General features: G+C 44.7%; 1 protein-coding gene across 1 annotated transcript in view; it reads right to left on the reverse strand.

Annotated features, from left to right (window-relative positions):
• Positions 1-12,429, reverse strand: part of DOCK11 (dedicator of cytokinesis 11) — a 177,445-nt gene extending 165,016 nt beyond the window's left edge. Inside the window, exon 1 of the mRNA XM_051968881.1 lies at positions 12,106-12,429. Coding sequence (XP_051824841.1) covers positions 12,106-12,207 — 102 coding nt within the window. The 5' untranslated portion in view covers positions 12,208-12,429. The remainder of the gene's footprint in view (positions 1-12,105) is intronic.
• Positions 12,430-20,731: the final 8,302 nt, after the last annotated feature.

The raw sequence follows: 20,731 nt of genomic DNA on the forward strand, positions 1-20,731 counted from the left end.
CAGATGCTGTCAACTCCATTTCTCAACTGCAGAAAAGAGGCCCAGTTTCTTCTGACTCGGCCAGGGTCACATATTTCATTGGGGCAGAAGCAGTCCCAGAAGCCAAGTCTTCTGTCTCCAAGAAGAGATTTCAACAATTACTAAAATAAATATGATGGAAATTATATTTCCACAGCTTCCAACATTAGCCAGAAACTATACACATTGGAAATTCAACATTAACTGCCAAGGAAGGTAAACACATGACTTCCTGTGAAGACAAACTCAACATGTAAAAATGATGAATTGGGGGCAATCGCTGATGGTCACTTGTGGTATGGAGCGTGACAGCAGATGGACCTTGCCAGGTCCTGGCATACTTTGGGCATCAGCGAAACAAATCTGAGAATCTGCAAAAACCCCATTCGTTCTCAAGCAAACTTCTGCAAGAAAGGTCTATAATGGCTCGCCATATCAACATTCTGCTTGCAATTGAACTGTGTAAGATTCTTGTACACAAGAACCTTAACATACCGCCAAAAAACAAATAAGGAGAATGCAAACATTCCTCCAATTCATCCTATCAGAGAAATAATGTATGAAATGGCAACTAAGAGTCCTGAAGGTAAGGCAGAACTCAGGGGGGCAGAGCAAGGGCTAGCTGTACCCTGTAGACTAGCCTTGCTTCTCTTTTAGTCAGTAGTGATTCTCCAGTGCTCATTTCCCTATTTTTATTAGGGAAATCATATTTTTGTTATTTTTATTAAAGCCATTCTCCCAATCACCCAAGCACAGAATCATCTGACTCTTCCCCTCCTGCCCTTCCACATCCCGTCAGCTGCAAAGTCTTAAAGATTCAAACTCCATAACATCTCTTTCATCTCTCCCCACTCCTAGTCTATACCACTCTCATGCCTCATTTATTCAGTTCTTCATTTTCCATCTCGCATCAATGGCTCCTACAGAAACCTTTGCATCAATCTCCTCACTTCTTATCTTTCCACCCTCCAAACACTCCCAGACTTCTGATCTCACTTCACTTAGTCATCCCTGTGGCTTCCTACTGCCTACCAAACCCATTCCAAACTATTCAGCCTTCTATCCAAGGTTTTTTCACACTTGGGATCCAACCTCTCTGGGGAGAAAAGTGTCACATATGTACCAGCAAAACTGACCTAGTCACCATCGCCTGAACACATACTATGCTCACTGTTGTTCCTGAAATGCTGGCCTGGCCATGTCATTCACCACCTCCAAAAACTTCAGGAGCCTCGAGAATAGTGGTTCTCTTTTGTGATAATCCAGCTAAGTGTGCTATGAGTTGTATAGAATTTACCCCACCCTCCCATGTATCCCACTGGTGATGGCACATCAAAGAAAATAATTCTGTGCCAGCAGATAAGTAAGCTTGGAACTGCAAACTACGGGCATCTTGGTTTCCACAAGCCAGGTGAACCTCTCCAGCCTCATGTAGACATACTATTTTTACACCCTGAAGTCTAGGCCAAACACCTCTCTCTCTCCCTCATCATTATACTAGGCATGTGCTAAACCCAGGAAAACAAAGAAGGTAAAAGCCAGTTCCTGCCGTCGAAGAGCTCCCAATCTGCTGGAAGGTTTCAGCTACAAGTCGGGAAAAGTCTCATGGAATATAGCCATAAAACAGAGGCTGTCTTATGGAACGTCACCAGTCCCAGGACTCTTGGACTCAAGGTCCTGGGCTATCTTTACACGTACCTGAGGGAAGACACTAGCCTGACACACCCCAGCACACACTGCCTTAGATCTCACCTTTAGATGCCTGACTGATTCAAGCTAGCTTCCTTGTGCCAGGGCTAGCACTTGGTGAGGATGGCTGGGTGGCTTCCCCAGATAATGGTTCCAAGGCCAGGATTGGCAGCAAGACCTAAGGTCTGGGACATGCTGCCACTTACAGAGCTCCTGCTTCGACCTGCCTGTTGGTTGCAATAGGTGCTGATGTTCCCCTCTCCACAATGATTTCTCCCCTCAATGATGGCTGGGGGTGGGGGTGGGGAAGGCTGGGATGGAAGCAGGCCTGGAGGGAGAGGACCCTTCTGGCCCCCCATCTTTGGGTCTAGAAAGAGTTCTTTCCTCAGCTCTACCTCTCTCAATCTATCCTTCTCTATTCAGCCCTTCCTGGTACCTCTACCAGCTCCTACCTTCCCTTCGGTAGCTGCTGTCTATTTTGTATATCGTTTATATGTGTACTCATTTACCTTCACATTGTCTCCTCTGAAAGAAGGTGAGCTCTTAGAGAGCAGGAGCTGCCACCCTCCCCAGCATCTAGCAGAAAGCTTGGCGCGCAGTGAGCACTTAACAAACGCTTGTTGCCCTGATCCACTGAATGCTCCATCCATTTCCTCCACTTGGAAGTTCTACTCCCTCCTGATATCAGCTCTAATTTTAGTCCCTGATTCCTTGGCTGCTTATCTCAAGTAGAAGTTCTCTCTGCCACCTCACAACTCACAAGTACACCTCCACTAGGCAATGCTATTCTGTTCTGTGCCAGTTATTTGGGCATAAGTATTATCTATCCCAGTGTTCAAAGTGTGGTCCAAGGAATCCTCAGGGATCTCTGAAACCCTTTCAGAAGATTTACAATTTAAAATTAGTTTTTATTTCAAATATGCTAAGTTAGTCACAAATCTAAACCCACATACACAAAAACTCTTTGAATAGATCCTTGATGATTTTTAATAATATTAAGATACTGAGAACAAAAAATTGAAAACCACTATCTATCCCACCGAATTGTAGACTCCTTAGGAGAAGGAATCTTCAAGTGTCTTTCTATCTTTTCTAAGCACCTTGAATTCAAGAGGACCTGGGACGTATCTGATGGCCACTGAGTTCCTTGTGGAGAATGAATCCCTTTAAATACCGCTAACTCTGTCCAGAACTGGAAGCTCTCACTCAGCTGCATCAAGTGAGAGAGAGCAGGGAGCTCCACAACTCGGCTCCCACATTCCTAGGTCTAAACCAATCCATTGGGCATGGCTTGGGGTGGGGAGGAAAAAGAACGCCATGGAATCCTCATTGATGGCCCACTTTTCTGCATGTTGACCTTATGGTAACTCTCCAGGTAGCCATGGCTCCACAAAAGCCTTTTCTGGTGCTTCAGGCAGCACGAGCTGATGTCCTACCTGCCCCAAGTGGGTCTAGCCCTATTCTGGAAGAAGCTCCCTGACTGAGAACGGTTTTGCCTAAATCTTGGCTCTCATGAGCTGCTCTAACAGCGCGCTGGCTCGAACTCTCTGTTCTGTCCCAAGTGCTGCCTAGAAACCTGCCTGGCTTTCTGTCACCGCCTCACATCTGGATCTTTAGCTCCCTTTATTCCTTGGGTCCAGACTGTCCTAACTCATTCCCTCATTCCTCATCTGTCTCCCCAATCCATCACTGTCTACAATTTGGCTGCCTTTGCACAGTCTGGAATGTACTCCCACCTTCCTTCTCCCCCTCACAGAAACCATAACTTCCTTAAAAGCTCAGGTGGGGGGGCTCCTACAAAAGGAGTTCCTTTCCTGATCCTCTCTCTTTCCTCCCAGTTACTCCTATCCTCCCCCAAGGAAATTGTTTTATCTACTTCCATACCGTTTGAATTTAAATTTCTGTTCCATCTACAAATTGTTTAGAATTAAGAGAACTGAGAACCCAATGGAACTAAGCTCCTTAAAAGTAGACTCTCCTTTTTTGTCTTTGCTTCCCAGTGGCTGGCACAGGGCCTGGCACAAAGCAGGTGCCCACTAAATACCAGAAAGCAAATCAATGATGTTTTTATTCAACAAACATTCATTGAACCACATGTATGAAGTACCCACCACATGCAAGGTTCTATGCTTATTGATCTATCAGCTGTGGGTGCAACAGTCAGTTCTATGTTGGAGGAAACCTTTTGGGTGCCCCAGCCCCCTTCAGCAGGCAGCCTAGTGAAGCTCGCCTTTCCCTCCTCTCAGAGGCAGCTTTTTAAATCTTTGAAAGGAATGTGAAATTTTCAGTCAGACACAGTGGAAATAAAGATGCAATTGTTTTTTCTATCCAAGTTCACAGACCTTCTGAAATCTTATCTACATAGCCCTTGGAGATCCATGGAGCCCCAGATCAGGAACCCCTACTCTGAGAAGGGAAAATGACTACAGAATGTCTAGAAGGGCTACACTGGTGGTTTAAAAAATGGGAAAAGACTGCCTTGAGAGGACTGTTTGGAGGCCCTTCAGGAAAACAAATAATATTCTCTTCTGCCTCAAAGCAGCTTAGAGAAGAGGTGTCTCTGGTTTCTGGAAATCCCTAAAGAGAAACCATTCTGGCTTTGATTTGCATCCCCCCCAAGGAAATGGCTAATTAAGGGCTTCTCTCAGTTCAGAGAAGTTCAGAAGGTAGCCTCCTGGGCTCCAGTATCTGAGGCAGCATCACAGGGAATAATGCAATCTGAGCCCAGAGATTGGCATGATTAGGAAAAGTAACCTGAAGAGAATCGGACCTATCAAGCCTAAGCATGGAGTAAGGCCATTTGGGCCAACAGGACTTGATTTTCTTGTGCAACTTCTCATGGGTTCCAGAGCATTCCGTATTTTCACCTGTATTAAATACTTCCCCCAAATTGCTCCTTCAGGACAAAGCTGGGCCTTCAGTTCTTTCCTAAATATCAGCTTAATCAGTCCAGGCAAAATAGGGGAAATGGGGCAAAGATTCGAGATGTTCTTTAGCCCCTTTTAGAGGGCAGAGATCCCCTGAGATATGTCAGGGCATTTGTGAAATTCAGTGGAGGGGAAAATCATCTTTATTTTCACTATCCTTTAACTAAAATTCAGCATTTCCTTAAATTATTTTAAGAACATAATTTGAACAGAGATCCACAGGCTTCACAAGACTTCCAAAGGGGTCCAAAACACAAAAGAAGCCAAGTCTTAGAGGCTATCTTTATTAAAGAAACAGTATGGAACCCGAGCAGTCCTGGAAAGGGATGGTATTGCCCTTCCAGTAAAGCCCACGGCTACTGTAACTGAGAAGAAAATGCAGCCGGCATCTGGCATACAAGGTCATCTCAGGATACCTGAAGCACGAGAATGGTCTTTAGCATCAAATGCTTATTGAGTGCCTTACTATTTGCAGCATCTCTTCCAAGAGGTAATGTGTAAGCAACCTACAAATAACATTTCATGTTTGTCAAATGGATTTGGGGGAGGGACAAATAGCTCTTCCCTCTTTTATAGAAAGAAAAGAGCTTTAAAGTCTACATTTATTACTTTGAGATTAAAAGTACTTTTTGATCTTCAGCATCTATCTCAGCTTATAATCTTTTTTTCCCCATCACAGATATGAGAAATTGAGCAAAATAAATGTTCACATTAGCTGTGCTCCTCCCCTCCACCCCCACCCCAAAGGGGCTTCACTTTGCACTCCAAGTTCATCACTTCTTTACCTGGAGGTGTACAGCATGTTTCATCATCAATCTTCTGGAATTGTAGGTTGGTCATTGTAGTGATCATAGTTCCTAAATCTTTCAAAGTTATTTTTATAATATGGTTACTATTGTATAAATCATTATTTTGATTCTGCTCACTTCCCTTTACGTCAGTTCCTACATGTCTTCTCAGGTTTTTCTGAAATCATCCCCTTCGCAATTTCTTATGCAACAGCAGTATTCCATCACATGCGTATGCCATAACTATTCATCTATTCCCCAAGATAAGCACCCCCTCTGTTTCCAGTTCTTTGCTACCACAAAAAGAGCTGCTACAAATATTTTTGTATATATGGGTCCTTTTCCTCCTTCTTCAGTCTCTTTAGGGTGGAGACCTAGTAGAGATATCACTAGGGAGAGGGGCATACAGTTTATTAGCTTTTGGGCATAGCTCCAGGCTGCTTTCTAGAAAGGCTTGACCAGTTCACAGCTTTACCAATCAGTGCATTAAATGTACCTGTTTTCCCATAGCCCCCCAGCAATTGTCATTTTCCTTATCTTATCAACTTAGATTGTTGTGATGTGGGTACCTGAAAGTTCTTTTAGTTTACATTTCTCTAGTTTGGGGAGAATTACAGCATTTTTCCCCATATGGTTGTTAAAAGCGAAGATTACTTTCTCAAAAAATTATCATCAATCTGAGGATGGCTCTTATTCTTATAAATTTGATTCAGTTCCCTATATAGCTTAGAAATTAGACTTTTATTAGAGAAGTTTGCTCAGCTAATAATGTTGTTCCCCAAATGACCTATGAAAGAAGCCCCCTCCTTAGAACCACTTACTAGCAATAACTGACTTTGCTCTTATTCCCTGGGACTACCACTGGATTTTGTGCCTATGATATAATATTCATGTAAATATACTCTTGTCTGTTATGTTGTAGTCATTAGATTCATGAAAATAGTGAATTAATGGTGCAACTACAGCTGCGCACTATATATATCACAAATCTAAGTACTTTGAATATTCTGATCAGAACCTAGCTGAATGGTACTGATAACATGTCACCAAGGCTAGATTGGGAAAATGAATTCTAAACAGAAAATTCAGCATGACATAATGGTGCAGGTCTGGGCTTACAGTAAGGAAAATACCACACAGGAGGCAGTACTCCACAGTGGAAAAAACACTGGACTCCGATAATAATAATAAACAATGCAGGTTCACATTTCTTTCCTTGCCTTAATCCACTAGAATAGGTATTGAGACTAGTATTGTCTCCAACTTAGAGATACAGGGACAAACACAGAGAGGCTAACAAGTAGCCTTATGGAACTGGTTGATGTCAGAGCTAGAATTCAGACCAAAGCCTGTACAGTCTCCAAATCCTATGCTCCTTCCAGTGCAACAAACTGTCTCTCAAAATGTGATCTTTGCTCCATTACCAAAGTCCTAAACTCACAAAGACTAGGTTCTAACTTGGAAGCTTCTCTTGCAAATTTCTTTGGATTGTGTGTGATATGGTACCTGAAAGTTCTTTTAATTTGCATTTCTCTAGTTTTTAGGGAATTAGAGCATTTTTTTCAGATGGTTGTTAAAAGTGTGGAATCCAAAAAAAAGTGGATTACCAAAGGTTTCTCCTGAGAACCTCAGAATTCAGCTTGGGTTCCCCAAAAGGGGGCTTGTGGAAGACTATCAGTAGGTCCCATGAAAGTACTCAAACTAACAAGGAATCGGATATACTGTAGGGCAAGTTTTATTTATATCACCATAGAATATGCAAAGGATTTGTACTGAAGTCCCCAGATAGTTAAGCTTAACTTCCCTTCCTGTTTCCACGGACTTCTGGTTTCTCTAAGGACCTATGTATTCTTTGAAGAATAGCATAGTACTCTGAGTGGGAATCCCTCACATTGAAAAAGAATCAAGTTTAACTCCTACTCCCCTTTGCTAGGTACCAAGCACTATAGAAATGTGAGAAGTTATTAATGGTAAATATGATTTTAGGTGCAATATATCTGAATTCCTGTAACTACAAAATACTTTGGTATTTACTATAGTTAATCTTTCTGGGGAAGATCACTTTGTATTGAACAGCCTCTTCTAATTTAGGATTATAAACTGGATATAAACTGGAATCCAAGAGCTAAAACTCAGAATTTGGGACATGACTAGGACCCAATCTGGAGCCCTTGTGACCCAGTTACCCCAAATACATGTTATCACCATTAAGGCAGCTCAGACTATGCAGTTTATAACACCATATTTCCAGTACTAGTTTCCTGTGGAAGTGGCATTAGTGATTGGTTCTAGTAGCAAAAGAAGAGGCTCCAAAAGACAAAAAGTTACACTTTGACATCACTAAGCATCATGTTCAAAAGACATTTCCTTGATTGTTCCATAATCTCGGCTTAAGGCTAGACTAAAATGGAGCTGTCTGTATACTCCAAAGGTCCCAATGACAAATACTTTCAAAGATCAACCATAACTGGATATATTGAGATTCAATGAGGAAAAATGTCCAATTAATTTCAAATGAAGTACCTGATACTGTCTGACACTTGGTAGGTACTTCATACATACATACATACATACAGAGAGAGAGACAGACAGACAGACACTGATTGCGATTGTATTATTTGACTCTTTACTTTTCCTACCATTTACATATAGATCACACTCTAGATTAATGATTACTAGCTATTGTCCTACCTCCAAGATCAAGAATTTTGAAATTTCATTTTCTATTTGCTAATATTTTGTTTGAATTTCGCATTAGTGTTCATTAAGAATAATGATAGGGTTTTTTTTCTTTCCCTGCTTTGTCTGTTTGTGGTTTAGGTATCAAAACTATATTTGTGTCACAGAATCTAGAAGGGTCCCTCCTTTTTCTATTTTTTTTGCCAACAGTTCATGTAATACTGGCATTAATCATCCTATAAGTGATACAATTCACTAGCAAATCCATCTGATTTTGGAGATTTCTTTTTCCTTTGGGACTTAAATTGTGGATTGTTCAATTTCTTTTTCTGATATTGGGTTATTTAAATAGAATTTCCACTCTCACTGATACAGAGGCATTAGAGAGGGTAGGAAGGCTTGATGTTCTGAAAACCTATTCACATTGGGAATGGGTTAAACAGGGAACACTACATATACATACATCATGAAGGATAGAACATCCTCCAAAACCTATAAAGAAATAAGGGGGAAGGAATAAGATAAGATGGGGTATGGAAGGATGTGTAGATTTTGGGCAGTGGGAGAAGGTGTGTAGATTAATGGGCAAAGGATAAAGGACAAAGTGGGGTACAGAAGGGTGTGTAGAGCTATAATAATGGGATAAGGCATGTAGATTAAAGGGAAAGGGATAAAGAAGGGGGAAAGGGTGACATAGGATAAGGTGGGGTGCAGAAGGTTATATAGAGTTATGGTAATGAGACAAAATGTATAAATCCATGGGAAAGGGATTAAGGGAGAAAGGATGACAAAGTGGGATACAGAAGGGTGTTTAGTTCAACAGGAATGAGATAAGAGGTGTAGATTAAGGAGAATGGGATAAAGAGGAAAGGAAAGAATGGAGGGGAGAAGACAAGGAAAGGATCCATGGTGGGGGCGGGGGCGAAGGGGGTAGGGGGGTGGAAGTTAAGTAATAGCAAGGCAAGTTAAGGAGCAGAATTCAAGTAGAAGAGTTAGAGATGGGATATATATACAAACACTACCACAAGGATCAGGAATGGAATTTACCAGAAAAAAGAAGTAGGGCTAGTAATCATTGATCTTAGTCAAAGTCAAAGTTAAAGAAACTTCACTCTCTCCACCAATTTCCTGCTCTACCAGGAACACTAAACAAAAATGAACTTTACATAATGACATATCCCCAAGCCATTTGTCCACTCTCTGTCACTTATCTCCAGATCTAGCCTTGGTACCACGGTCTGCCACTGTAATGATTTACAAACTATTATTACTCTAAAATCCCATGTCATCTTCTCATCTTACTCCCATGACATTTCCAAACTTCAACTATGGACCCATGGGTAATTCCACCATCCAAATTCACTGCTTCTATTCCAGAACTCTTGCGCTCATTTTACCCACTACTAATTTACAATGCATAATTTAAACTGCAATCTTGCTGCTGCCCTATAATGTTTTTCCTCATTTCATTTCCCACAGTATCTGTCCCAAGCCTTTTTCTCTTCTCTTCTGACCACACTCTCTTCACCACAGATGACCTAGACTCCTACTTCATCTGCCATGAGCTTTCTTATTCTTTCAAATTCAGCATCATCTCCTCCAGGCCTCTTCACTAAGAGTAATACTTCTCTCTTTTCTCATCCAGAATCTTACTCCAGCAGTCTTTCCCTCTCTCAAAGGCACCATATCGTCAAGCCTTTAAAATCCTTTGTAAGAAGCCCTCCTCTGGACCCCTTCTACCATACAGCACCATTTCATCTCTCACTTTCACAGGTAACCTTCATCACCGCAGTCTCTCCTCAATCCTTTGCAAATCTGGCTCTCCTGACCATTCTGCTAAAAATTGCCCTCTTAAAAGGGCATCAGGGATCTCTTAATCATTAAATCCAATGACCTTTTTTCAGCCCTAATTCTCCTTGCTCTCTGTGAGGCTTGTGGAACTGTTAACTGGAGAGTCTCCCCACGCTTTTCCTGATTTTCTTTCCTGACTAAATAACTGATTCTTCTCTGAATAGTAAGTTCTCAACTAGCAAACTCACATCATCAATTCAGAGTTAGAAACGGCCTTCAAGATAGAATATATCAAAATAGCCTTACTTCCTTATTGTGCATGTGAAAACATTAAGGCTCAGAGGGAGGAAGTGGCTTGCCCTCTGGCATTTGAAGCTCTTCTAACTTGCCCCCTTACCCACCTTTCCCATCTTCTTGTACCTTACTAACCTTACTCTGGTTAAGGAACTCTACAATCCCAGAATCCAGCTAGTTCCCTCAACATAGCACTCCACTTCTCGTCTCATAGCCTTGGCATTCCCAAAATGCAATGCTCTGCTTCCTCACCCTCCTAACTGGCTCTTCTCAAGACTCAGCTTCAAAAGAATCTTTTTGCAGGAGGGCTTTCCAGGTCCCCCCACCCCCTGGAAGCTAATGCTTTCCCTTTCAGACAAGCAGCTTCTACTCCAAACAGATCTTGATTGTACCTAATTACATATTGGTTTCTTTATTAGACTGTGTGATCATTGAGGACAAGGAGTGGTTTTTGCCTCTCTTTGTACCCCCAAATGCTTCTCATGATGCTTAACTTGCTTACGGATGTTGGACTCTTGGACAAGATCACTCAAGTAGTCATTTGTGTTTGTCTAATCCCTCACCAAGTTCCCTGATGCCAGGGACCCTGTCTTCTGTAAACTTTTCCCCAGTATCCAGAATAGAGTTCTGTACAGAGCAAGTAAGACTGCACTCAGTAAATGAATTTTTTGGTATTACTTAAATAAAACTTGATCCCCAAATAAAATCTGGACAATCATTTAATTATTTTCAAAACTCCATAAAATATACGGTATTTGGGGAAGGCCTTTGGATGGCATTTCTGGCTGCTCATTGGGGGGGTCCCCAATGTGAGTTGTCTGGACCCAGCTGTTGGATACTTTAGCCTGGGGGGGGGGGCGGGGGGTACCACGAGCGCACCATTCTGATGTCTTGTAAGCCATTTGCCTTCATGTGTGAACCCTCAGTAGGAATACCTTCCAGTAGGCTTAGAGTGGGACAGGAACCAAACAAAATAAGAGGGAGATTCCTAAGCCCCTTAGAAGGATCCCAAAGATGGGCTGCAGCAGGAGTCAGCCGCCCCATCCAACTTGCAAGCCTCCAGCTGAGATCGAACAAAGTCTGTGCAAGTCTCAGGCTCTGCACTGTGGCAACTCTGAGGGCTCTGATGGGTATCTCAAAGGAAAACGACCGACCTTTGATCTTTCTCCAGAACTCCCGCTAATGTCACCTCTTCCTACTCTTGTGTGGGTTCGCCAGGCTCTGACGCTCCCTTTAATGTTGGCTTTGCTGCCAAATCTGCCCGGGACATCATGACAATTATAAGGAATGGCCGTGAAGTCGCTTTGGGCCAGGAGAGTCCCCCCCTTACCCCCTTCCTCCGCTTCTACGGTCGAACGGCACACACAAACTGGCACGAGTGGGGACGGGGGAGGCCAAAGAAGCGGGGCGACACACAAGCTTCGGGCAGGAGCAGGAAGCCTGCGGGCCAAGGAGAAGGTGGCACTGGCTGGGGGCGAGGCCAGAGGCCCCCGCCCCCCCCCAGAGGAAGTCGCTCTGCTTCCTCTGTCACCGCGCCCAGCCAGGGGGGGTTGGGTGGGGCTCTTTTTTTTTTTTTTTTTTTTTTGTGCGCCACGGCTGTGTGGGGCTGCTGTGCGCGTGCGCGCGCCTCGCGCATCCTTCCTGCAGCTGCCACGGGCACTGGCTCAGGTGCTGAGCCGGGAGAGAGGGGATGGGAAGAGGGAGACGTGAAGGGGAAGAGGAACCAGAGAAGGAGGGAGTCGTTCCGAAGCCCAAATATCGCGCGTGCCCCCTCCTCCTCCCTCCCCCCCACACAGACACGCCGCCCGACCGGGCCAACCGTGCCCCGCCCCGCCCGAGCTGTCAACCCTCGGACGGGGACAGCGCCGGTCCCGGGCGTCCGACCGTCAGTCAGTGCCTGCCCCCGGCCCCCGACTCACCAACACCACGGAGCCCCGCACCGCCTCGGACACGCTCTGCCGCAGCTCCGCCGCCGTGCCCGGCTTACTGAGCCGCTTAGTGAACTTGCGCACTTCGGCCATGGCAGCACGCCTCGGCCCGGCCCGGTTCGGTTCGGTTTGGGTCAGGGCGCGCAGGCTGCAGCCGCCGCTGCCCCGGGCGCCGCCTCAGCCTAAGCCTCTGCCTCTGCCGCCGCCGCCCTCCTCGTCTTCCTCCCCCTCGCCTTCCCTCTCCTCCTCCTCGCACGCGGGCCTCGCGCCTCCAGCCGGCTCCGCCCACGGCTCCTCCCCCTTCCCCACTGCCCCGGACCGCGGGCTCGCGCTGGGGCTCGAGGGTGTGCCCGGGAGGAGGGATGTGTGTATGTGTATGTGGGGCGGGGGGAGAGGATCACGCGGGAGGCGGCGGGAGAGGGGGAAGTGGCCCCCGGGAGGACTCCTCCCGCAGCCCAGCCTACTAGAGCTCTCGCACCCGGGAGGGGAGACGGAGCAATTCCTCGGGCCCCCGGAACGCGCGGGGAAAGGTTGATGAAACTGCCGCCCGAGTCGAGACGGGAGGGGAGGCGACCCGAGATCCCCATCACTTCGGACCCAATCGGCTTGGGCGGGGTAGTGACCCACATTGCCCCGCCCGCCACTTCCGGCCCCCTTCGGCCTCCCCGCCCGGATGGTCCCTGGAGAGAGGAGCTGCTTGGGGCCACGGGGAAGGGGAGGCCGGAGCGGGGCGAGCTTTGACGCCCGAGATGCCCGGGTCCGGGAGGCTCAACGATAACCCTCCCACGCGCCGGCTTGGTTCTCCTAGGCCCTCTCCTCAGCCTCCCGGCCTTTGGACGCTTTCCTGGACGTGAGCTGCTAGCTCTTGCTCCTCAGTCCCGCACTTCTCTGGCCCCGGTTCGGGCTCCCAGAATCACCGCTTCTTAGCGATGGAAGCTTATCGGAGCCAACGAAACCTTCCCCCCAGCCCCGGGCCGCTTGCGGACAGCCCTCACCTTCAGGAAGTTCCTCCTGACATCAATCGCAATTTGGCTGGGCAGGTCTTTCCCCTCATGACGTCTTAGCTCAACCTTGTGGGGACCATGAGAACCAGCTTCATCTCTGTTCTGGGAGATGAACCTTCCAATAGTGGTCAGGGCACTCACCCCAAGTCTTCTCTTCCCTAGGCTAAATACCCCCCTTCCCAGTTCTTTTAACGTCTGTACAATAGTAACCGACAACTTAGAAGGATTTCCCCCATATGTGAACCCGGGGGATCAATGCTTATATAGATCAATCACTGAAAATTTTTAATTGATGATAAGGCCATCTGGTGGGGGAGGGGGGAAGGAAACACAGAATTTGGGAATTTGGGGTCTGCTTCCTGACTCTGCCACTAAAAGCTGACATTTATATAGAACCTTTTACACACAATCTCATTTGCTCCTGACCATAACTCTGTAACAAATATATTCGATGGGGAGGGGGAAGGGAATAAAAATTAAAAAAGAAAAAAAAACAAATATATTCGATGTTATCATGCTTATTTTCTGGTTAAGGAAACTGAGGCACAGAAGTTCAGTACTGTGCTGGAGTCAGGATCCAGATACAAATCTAGACTCTTACTCCCTGGCTTGGTCTCTTCTGTGGTTCTCAGTTTCTTCAAATGTGTGGGAGAAATCTTCCAACTCAAAACCCATGGTTCTAAGTGACTTACCTGCCTCTTTCCTTCATACCACATTTGCCTCTCAGTGTCCTCTGCTCTTTGGATATCAGTTTCCTTTTCTGTAAAGATAAAAGGGTTGAAATGAATGACTTGTAAGGCCTTAATTCCCACTTTAACGAGTCTGTGATTCACTGACTTTGTTAATTCCCACTATTGTGAAGGGCAGCAATCTTAAGGAGGCCCTTCCAGCATCCTCCATCTACAAACATGTGCAATCCCCTAGCAGGTGATCCCACAACTTCCACCAGTGTATTTGAAAGATAATTCTCATCGACCTTTGTTTCTAACAAGTTATAGTTAAGAATGTAAGAGCTAGCACCAAAGACACTTGGCTGTGTTTGATGAAGATGGCCTTCTCAAGGGCTAATCTCTAAAAACAAAGAATAAAGCCTTCCACTTAATTAACTGAACTGTATACAGCATTTTTCTAAGTTCTCTTAACAATTCAGTCCAAGCCAACAAACTATCACCCAGTAGAACAGAAGTTTCTGAAAGAGAGAAGACTGTCTTTTAATTTTTGTCTCCCTGGCCTCCACAATGCCTCAAGCAGAACAAGCTTCTTGTAATGTTTGTCGGATTGAATTGCGCTTTAAAGAAATAAAATCACTAGTTCCAGTAAGTGGCAGTAAAAGTCAAATCTTTGAACTCCTAAGATAATCCTTTGGCCACCCACCACACTATTTGGCCCCACGTGATTGCTCTCCCCCTTCAGTACCTTGCACAAAGGAGATATTCAAGAAATAATGATAGCTCATGTTGCTAATGCAAGTTATGAGTCACACATGCTTTCTTCACAACCACACGGGGAAAACGGAAGGTAAAGTATCCCGTTTTATGATAAAAACCTTGGCATTCCCATCTCCCACTCACATACCTTTGCACACATTTCTCCCCTCCCTATCTAGAATGCTTTCTCTGCTCTTAGAAACCCTTTCGAGACCATTTCTGAAGCACTTAGTTGACAGTGTTCACTCTCTCTTGAAGTTATCACACATCATTTGTCCCTATCCCTCCAAAAAACGAAAGCTCTTTGAAGGCAGGGTCTGCTTTTTGCTTTGTCTTTGTATCCCTCGGGATCTAGCTGTGAGCATAGCACATGGCTTAATTAATGATTATTGGATTAGAGTAGAAGAAACTAAAAAAGTGGTTATGCAACACATTTTTCATTCCCTCGTACTCTTCTGGGCTTGATCATTTACTGAATCAGAGACCGAGAATCTTTATTTGATCTCTAACCCCCAGATAAGAGGCTAAGGATGACTGGATCAGAATGTAAACTGTGGGACTCCAAGTATGTTCAAAGTTACAGGAACCAAAGAGGGTGTTGCTTTTGGCGCGTGCTTAGAATGCTCCTCTAGGATCGCTGAAGTGTACTACATACTCGAGCTACTTTTTCCAAAAATGAACTGGCTCTACTACTGTATCAGCAAGCTGGGACTTCGAGGCTCAGCTTCTACACCCTCTCCCCAGAGCTCCAGGAGTAATCCAAACTACTTTGGGTTGGTCTCTTTCTAATGCTCCAGTTCACAACCCCCCGCCCCCACTGGTGTAGTCCCCCACATACTCCTTGATTATCAGTGGATGTCAATCGACCAAACTTCATTAATCTTTAAAAATGGTTACTTACAATGGTGATAGTTGGTAGTGTACATCACTTTCCCCCACCCCAAAAAAGGCTGTGAGATCTACTGTCCCACTAATACATAAAAAGTCCAGGAGGAAACTCAAGTTTAGAGAACATGTGGCAAAGAGGATAATTCACAGCTCCTGGAAGTGGTTTTTGCGTTTGCTTTAGGTATTGTGTAATTTTTCTGCTGGGTTCTTTGTACTGCCTTGGATCTCCCTTTCCTCATACTGTGTTCTCTGTTCTTAGTTTCTAACGCAGATACTGCCATCAGCTTTTTGTGGGGTGTACTAGGGCCCCAGTTGAAAGCGCCAAATTCTCTGGATCCTTCAAATCTCACAAGGCCCTTCTCTTTTCAAATGAGGGGCGGGGAGGGGAAGAGACTGATTAAGGCTAAAGAACTTCCATAACCCTAAATGCTTCCAACTCCGACCCCTAACATACCCCCTCGCTGAGTCCTTTTAGGCACATGGCTGGAGGAGGCTTCCACACCAAGCTTCCAGGTGATGGAACCGCAGGGTTCTAAGCCGGTCTGTTATTTTATACAAAATTCATGGGGAGGAAAGAGAGAGACAGACTCCTCAACCAATGCAGATACACTTCATGGACGTCACTCCACTTCATCCTGTGACTTTCAAGGACATCCAAATTGATCCAAATCCCACACTTAGTCTAAAGCCTGTAACTAATAATTCACCCAATGTGTTGGCACATGGTTACCATATCAAGGTCTAACATCTTGTCACTTTAAGTGGTGTGATTAATTCAGTCAACTCCATCCTTATGTAAGGACATAAAAAATCCAGGGCCATAAAGAGGATGGGTGGCTGACATCCCAGGACGGGGTAATAATAGGGCAAAGAGGTTCTTTTCGGAAATTATAAAGTAGATGTTATGTAATGGAAAAGCATAGAGACTGTGGACGCAGCCTGCCGAGAGGGTTAAACAGGAACAAGGAGAACTTGGTGCAACCAACAGAGAACAAAGATTGGAATTGGGAAGATGTGAGTGGAATTCTAGCTGTGTGACTCAAGAAATCCAAATCAACCTTTCTAGCCTCAGTTTTCCCATCTGTGAAATAAAGACACCAAGACACCCACCTTATAGGGATTAAAAAATCCAATGAGTTAACAAACATACAAAGACTTAAAGACTTAAAAGTAAAAACTATTGAAACTAGAATACGATGGCAGAGAATAAAATCTTGGAACTAAACCAGACCTTGGAAGGAAATGGGTCCAATCTCCTTCCATGTTCCCCAAGTTCTTCCTTTTAATTTGAACCGGAAAAGGAACATCATAGGGGCAGGATTAATGAGGCAGACTAGCACACGGAGATGGTGAGAAAATAAGAAATGACTAAATGGGAGCTAAGCCTAAAGCCAGGGAGAAGCAAATCAGACTAGCCTGTGGCGCTAGAATGCCAAAGTTCAGGACCCGGGAAAGGGGCCGCATAGAGGACAAAGGGAATCCCTGTAGAATAGGGGCTCCTGGCGTCCTCATTAGAGTCTAGCCCTTTAACCCCAGGCCGGGCTAATGAGCAAGCTGAATAAGGGAATTTGTCTCAGCTGTACTTGCTGGCAATTAACCCCCACACCCTTGCCTTCAGACAGTGTTTGCTGCTGTGAGGTGGGCAAGGTGGCATGAAAGAGGGATAAAGGAGAAGAGGGGAGTGAAGGAGGAAGACGACAGAGACACAAAGAGACAGAAGGATGGAGCAGAAGGCCAAAGAACTCCAGGGCCCCCCATTTAATAGCTTGCAGCTGGTTCATCCAGGTGCTCTTGACTCCTAGATTGGGTTCATCATTTACAAACCCCACTAAACCTTGTGATGATAGTTAACACTTAGATAGTGCTCACTATGTGGTAGGCACTGTGCTAATAATATTATAAAGTATATATACATATATTAAAAATAACAATCATCTCTTTTGATCGTACCTTGTGATCATGTCCACTAGGGCTATTTCTTCCATTTTCAGTATTCTTATTGTTCTGGCTTTATGTGTAGTGAAGCTGTTCCATCCATCAGAACATTTTGTTTCTTTCTCTGGACTTTTTTCAGCTGAGTTTGTTAAAAATCAAACAAAAAAAATCAAATCATCCATTCGGTTTTTTATGAACCAATTCTAGTCAAAGTCTGTGGATTTCCTCAATGCCGGTGCTCTCTCCAGTAATGCAGATCACAACCCTTTCAGGCCTCTCTTTCATGACATCCTGGCTCTCACCTGGTTACCAGCCCCTTCTTTTTCAATCAGTCATTCCTTTTTATCACAACTTTTCCCTATAATTCCTATAATGGTCATTTTCCAGTAGAAAAGTACCTGCTATCAACCCCACCCCCAAACCTTTCCTTTTAAGGAGAAAGGTCGTTAATGATCACATCCACCATTTGGCACCTGTAGTTCCCCACTTCCAAGAGGGAGGCCTATTTCATCAGCTGTCCCCCTCAAACCAAGATAGCTCCTGGCATTTAATCCAGTTCAGTTATTTCTTTCAGTTGCTTGCCGTCGCCTTTCAACCAGGGTTTTCAGCGCCCGCTGTGTTTCCATACAGTTGTTTATCGGTCATTCTAGAAGGCCTTTGCAGCTTCTCCCTCTCAGACAACTCCTTATATCCCTCCTAATGGTTATTGACATTAGCTTCCGATTTCACATGAAACTGCTGAAAACCTTCACAAAACCAGCGCACTAGAGATTTTATTCAGAGCTTTTGGATGTTTCCTTCTTTTTCTACGTAGCATTTTGCTGGATATATAGGAGAGAATCCCCAACTTTGCTGCCTACGATCACTTGAAATCTGGGATATAAACATTATATACATTTTGATTCTTTTGATTACATTTGATTCTATATAATCGGTATGACCGGTTATAGGTCGATTAGATCGGAGTGGAAGCCAAACCAGTGTCAAATGTAATTGATTAAACAAGATAAAAATACAATGAGACATAGAGGGTAGCACATTTTCAAACGAAAGCTTCTGCGGCCAGCAGCTTACCTTATGGATGATCTCTTATCCTTCGATTGCTGTTCAGTCCTTTCTGAGTCTCCGTGACCCCATTGGGGGCTTTCTTGGCAGAGATCCAGGACTGGTTGCCCATTTCCTTCTCCAGCTTATTTTACAGGTGAGGAAACTGAGGCAATCAGTGACATGACTGTCTGAGGCTGTATTTAAATTCAGGAAGTCTTCCTGATTCTAGGACAGAAGCTTTTTATACTGTGGCGCCACCTACCTGCTCTATATGTGATTTAGCAGCCCCTCTTTCTGTTAGAATTTGGCCCTACTGGAATGGATGGTACTGCCAAAGGTTTCTTCTCCCCCCAATATTTTCATGTATAAATAGTGTCCACTACAGTTTTTCTTTGATGCTGGGTTCTTGAAGGTTCCATTATTAAAAAACAAACTCTGATGGGTTTTAAGGATTCAATGAGTAAACATATATTAAGTGTCTACTGTATACTAGGTACTGAAGATTAAAAACTAAAAAAGAAAATAGTCGCTGCTGTTAAGGAGGTTACAACCTACTAGGAAAAACCGGTCTATAAGTAAGTAAATACAAAATATCGACAAAAGGGGTCTCAGGTAATTTGGGAGGGAGTCATTAGCCACTAGGGAGCTCAAGAAAGACTTCATTTAGAAGGTGGGCCTTGCACTGAGCTTTGAAGGAAAGTAAAGAGTGAAGTGTACAGAGTGCCAAGCTTGGAGTCAACTCCTGAGTTTACTCTTCCCGAGTTCAACTCCAATTTCAGATTTTTATTAGCTGTGTGACCCTGGACAAGTCACTTAACTTTGTTGGCTTCAGTTTCCTCATCTGAAAAATGAGCTGGAGAAGGAAACGGCCGATCAGTCCTCTATTTTTGAAAAGAAAACCCCCAATGGGGTCACAGGAAATCACATACAACTGAAGTGACTCATTAGTAACGACAGATTTTCAAAGATAGAGACGAGAAGGGATGGCATTTGAGATAAAAGCAAGCAGCCTCTGCAGAAGCAGGATGGAAAATAAGTGTTCCCTGTGAGGAATGGCAAAACAACTATTTTGGCTGGGTCATGGTATATGGGAAGGGGAGTGACCTCCCGGTCAGAAGGCTCTCTGTACTTTGCTAGGCTAGGCCTCTGCTGGCAGACAATAGCAGTGCTATTCGTATATGGATAAGCCGTATGCTGGAGCCAGGTCAGGAAGTACTTTTGTCTGTCAAACAGGCAATTGTGCTTGATCCTGGAGGCGCAGCTTGAGTGTGCTAAGCAGGGAGGCTTATGGGCAGCCATGGGTTTTAACTATACCCCCGTGACAGAGATGTGGCAGATGGAGTGGACAGGGGAGAGACTTCAGACGGAGATCCACGAAGAGGCTCCACGGACTCCAGGAAAGAGGTGCCGAGGGCCTGAGCTGGAGCGGGCGCTGTATGAGCAGGATGGAAGTGAGAGACGTGCTGGAGGTGGGAATGAAAGAATTTGGCAACTGACTGAATATGGGAGGAGGTGGCAATGGCCCGGGCCCATCATTGGAGAGCTAGCTCGGCTGAGTGCAGAGAGCCTTCTGAGCAGAGGGGTGGCCGCCAGCTCATCCTTTTATTCGCTATTAATTGTAAATGTTGTTATTTGTGAAAATTACAGAAGCCATCTACTAAAGTGAATTGTGCTAATTATAATTTTGTTAATTGTGAAAATCTGAGTACCGAAGGTAAATTTGCTAATTTCCAACCATTAAAATTACTGAAGCTCTCTATTAAGATGACACTTAAAGTATCCAAGTATAGATCTTAAAGCCTGGTATAGCAGGAAGACCACTGCATTTAAAGTTAAAGGTCTTGGGTTCCAATTCTGCCTCTGCCATTTACTGCCTATGTGAACTTATACAAGTCACTTCACTTTCCTGGGCCTGTGGACAAGAAAGCCCTAGCTCTAAATCTGTGAACATCCCTAGAACTACCAAATATCTGTACCTGCTACCCCACCCTGCTTGGTATCTATACATACCCTTCATTTTTGCTATTCTTGTATCCTTGCACCCTTCACTGCAACTGTGCTCACTATAGGTCATCAAAAAATTTCTGCCCGTTCTAATAATCTATGCCCAGTTCCGTACTTTTCTCAGTAGATTCATCTGCCTTCCCATTCTGATGCTGTCATACCCCCGCTTCCTCCAAAGTCCATCCTCCATGAGAGAGCCTGCACTCTCCTGGTTCTCCCCTCTTCCTGACCATTCCTTCCCACTAGCTGGAGCTAGTCTCATCCCTGCCTCTGCTCTTTTCCTCAATGATCCCATCACTCCCCCACCTTCTG

This window comes from Antechinus flavipes, chromosome X, assembly GCF_016432865.1.
Source record: "Antechinus flavipes isolate AdamAnt ecotype Samford, QLD, Australia chromosome X, AdamAnt_v2, whole genome shotgun sequence".
NCBI lineage: Eukaryota > Metazoa > Chordata > Mammalia > Dasyuromorphia > Dasyuridae > Antechinus > Antechinus flavipes.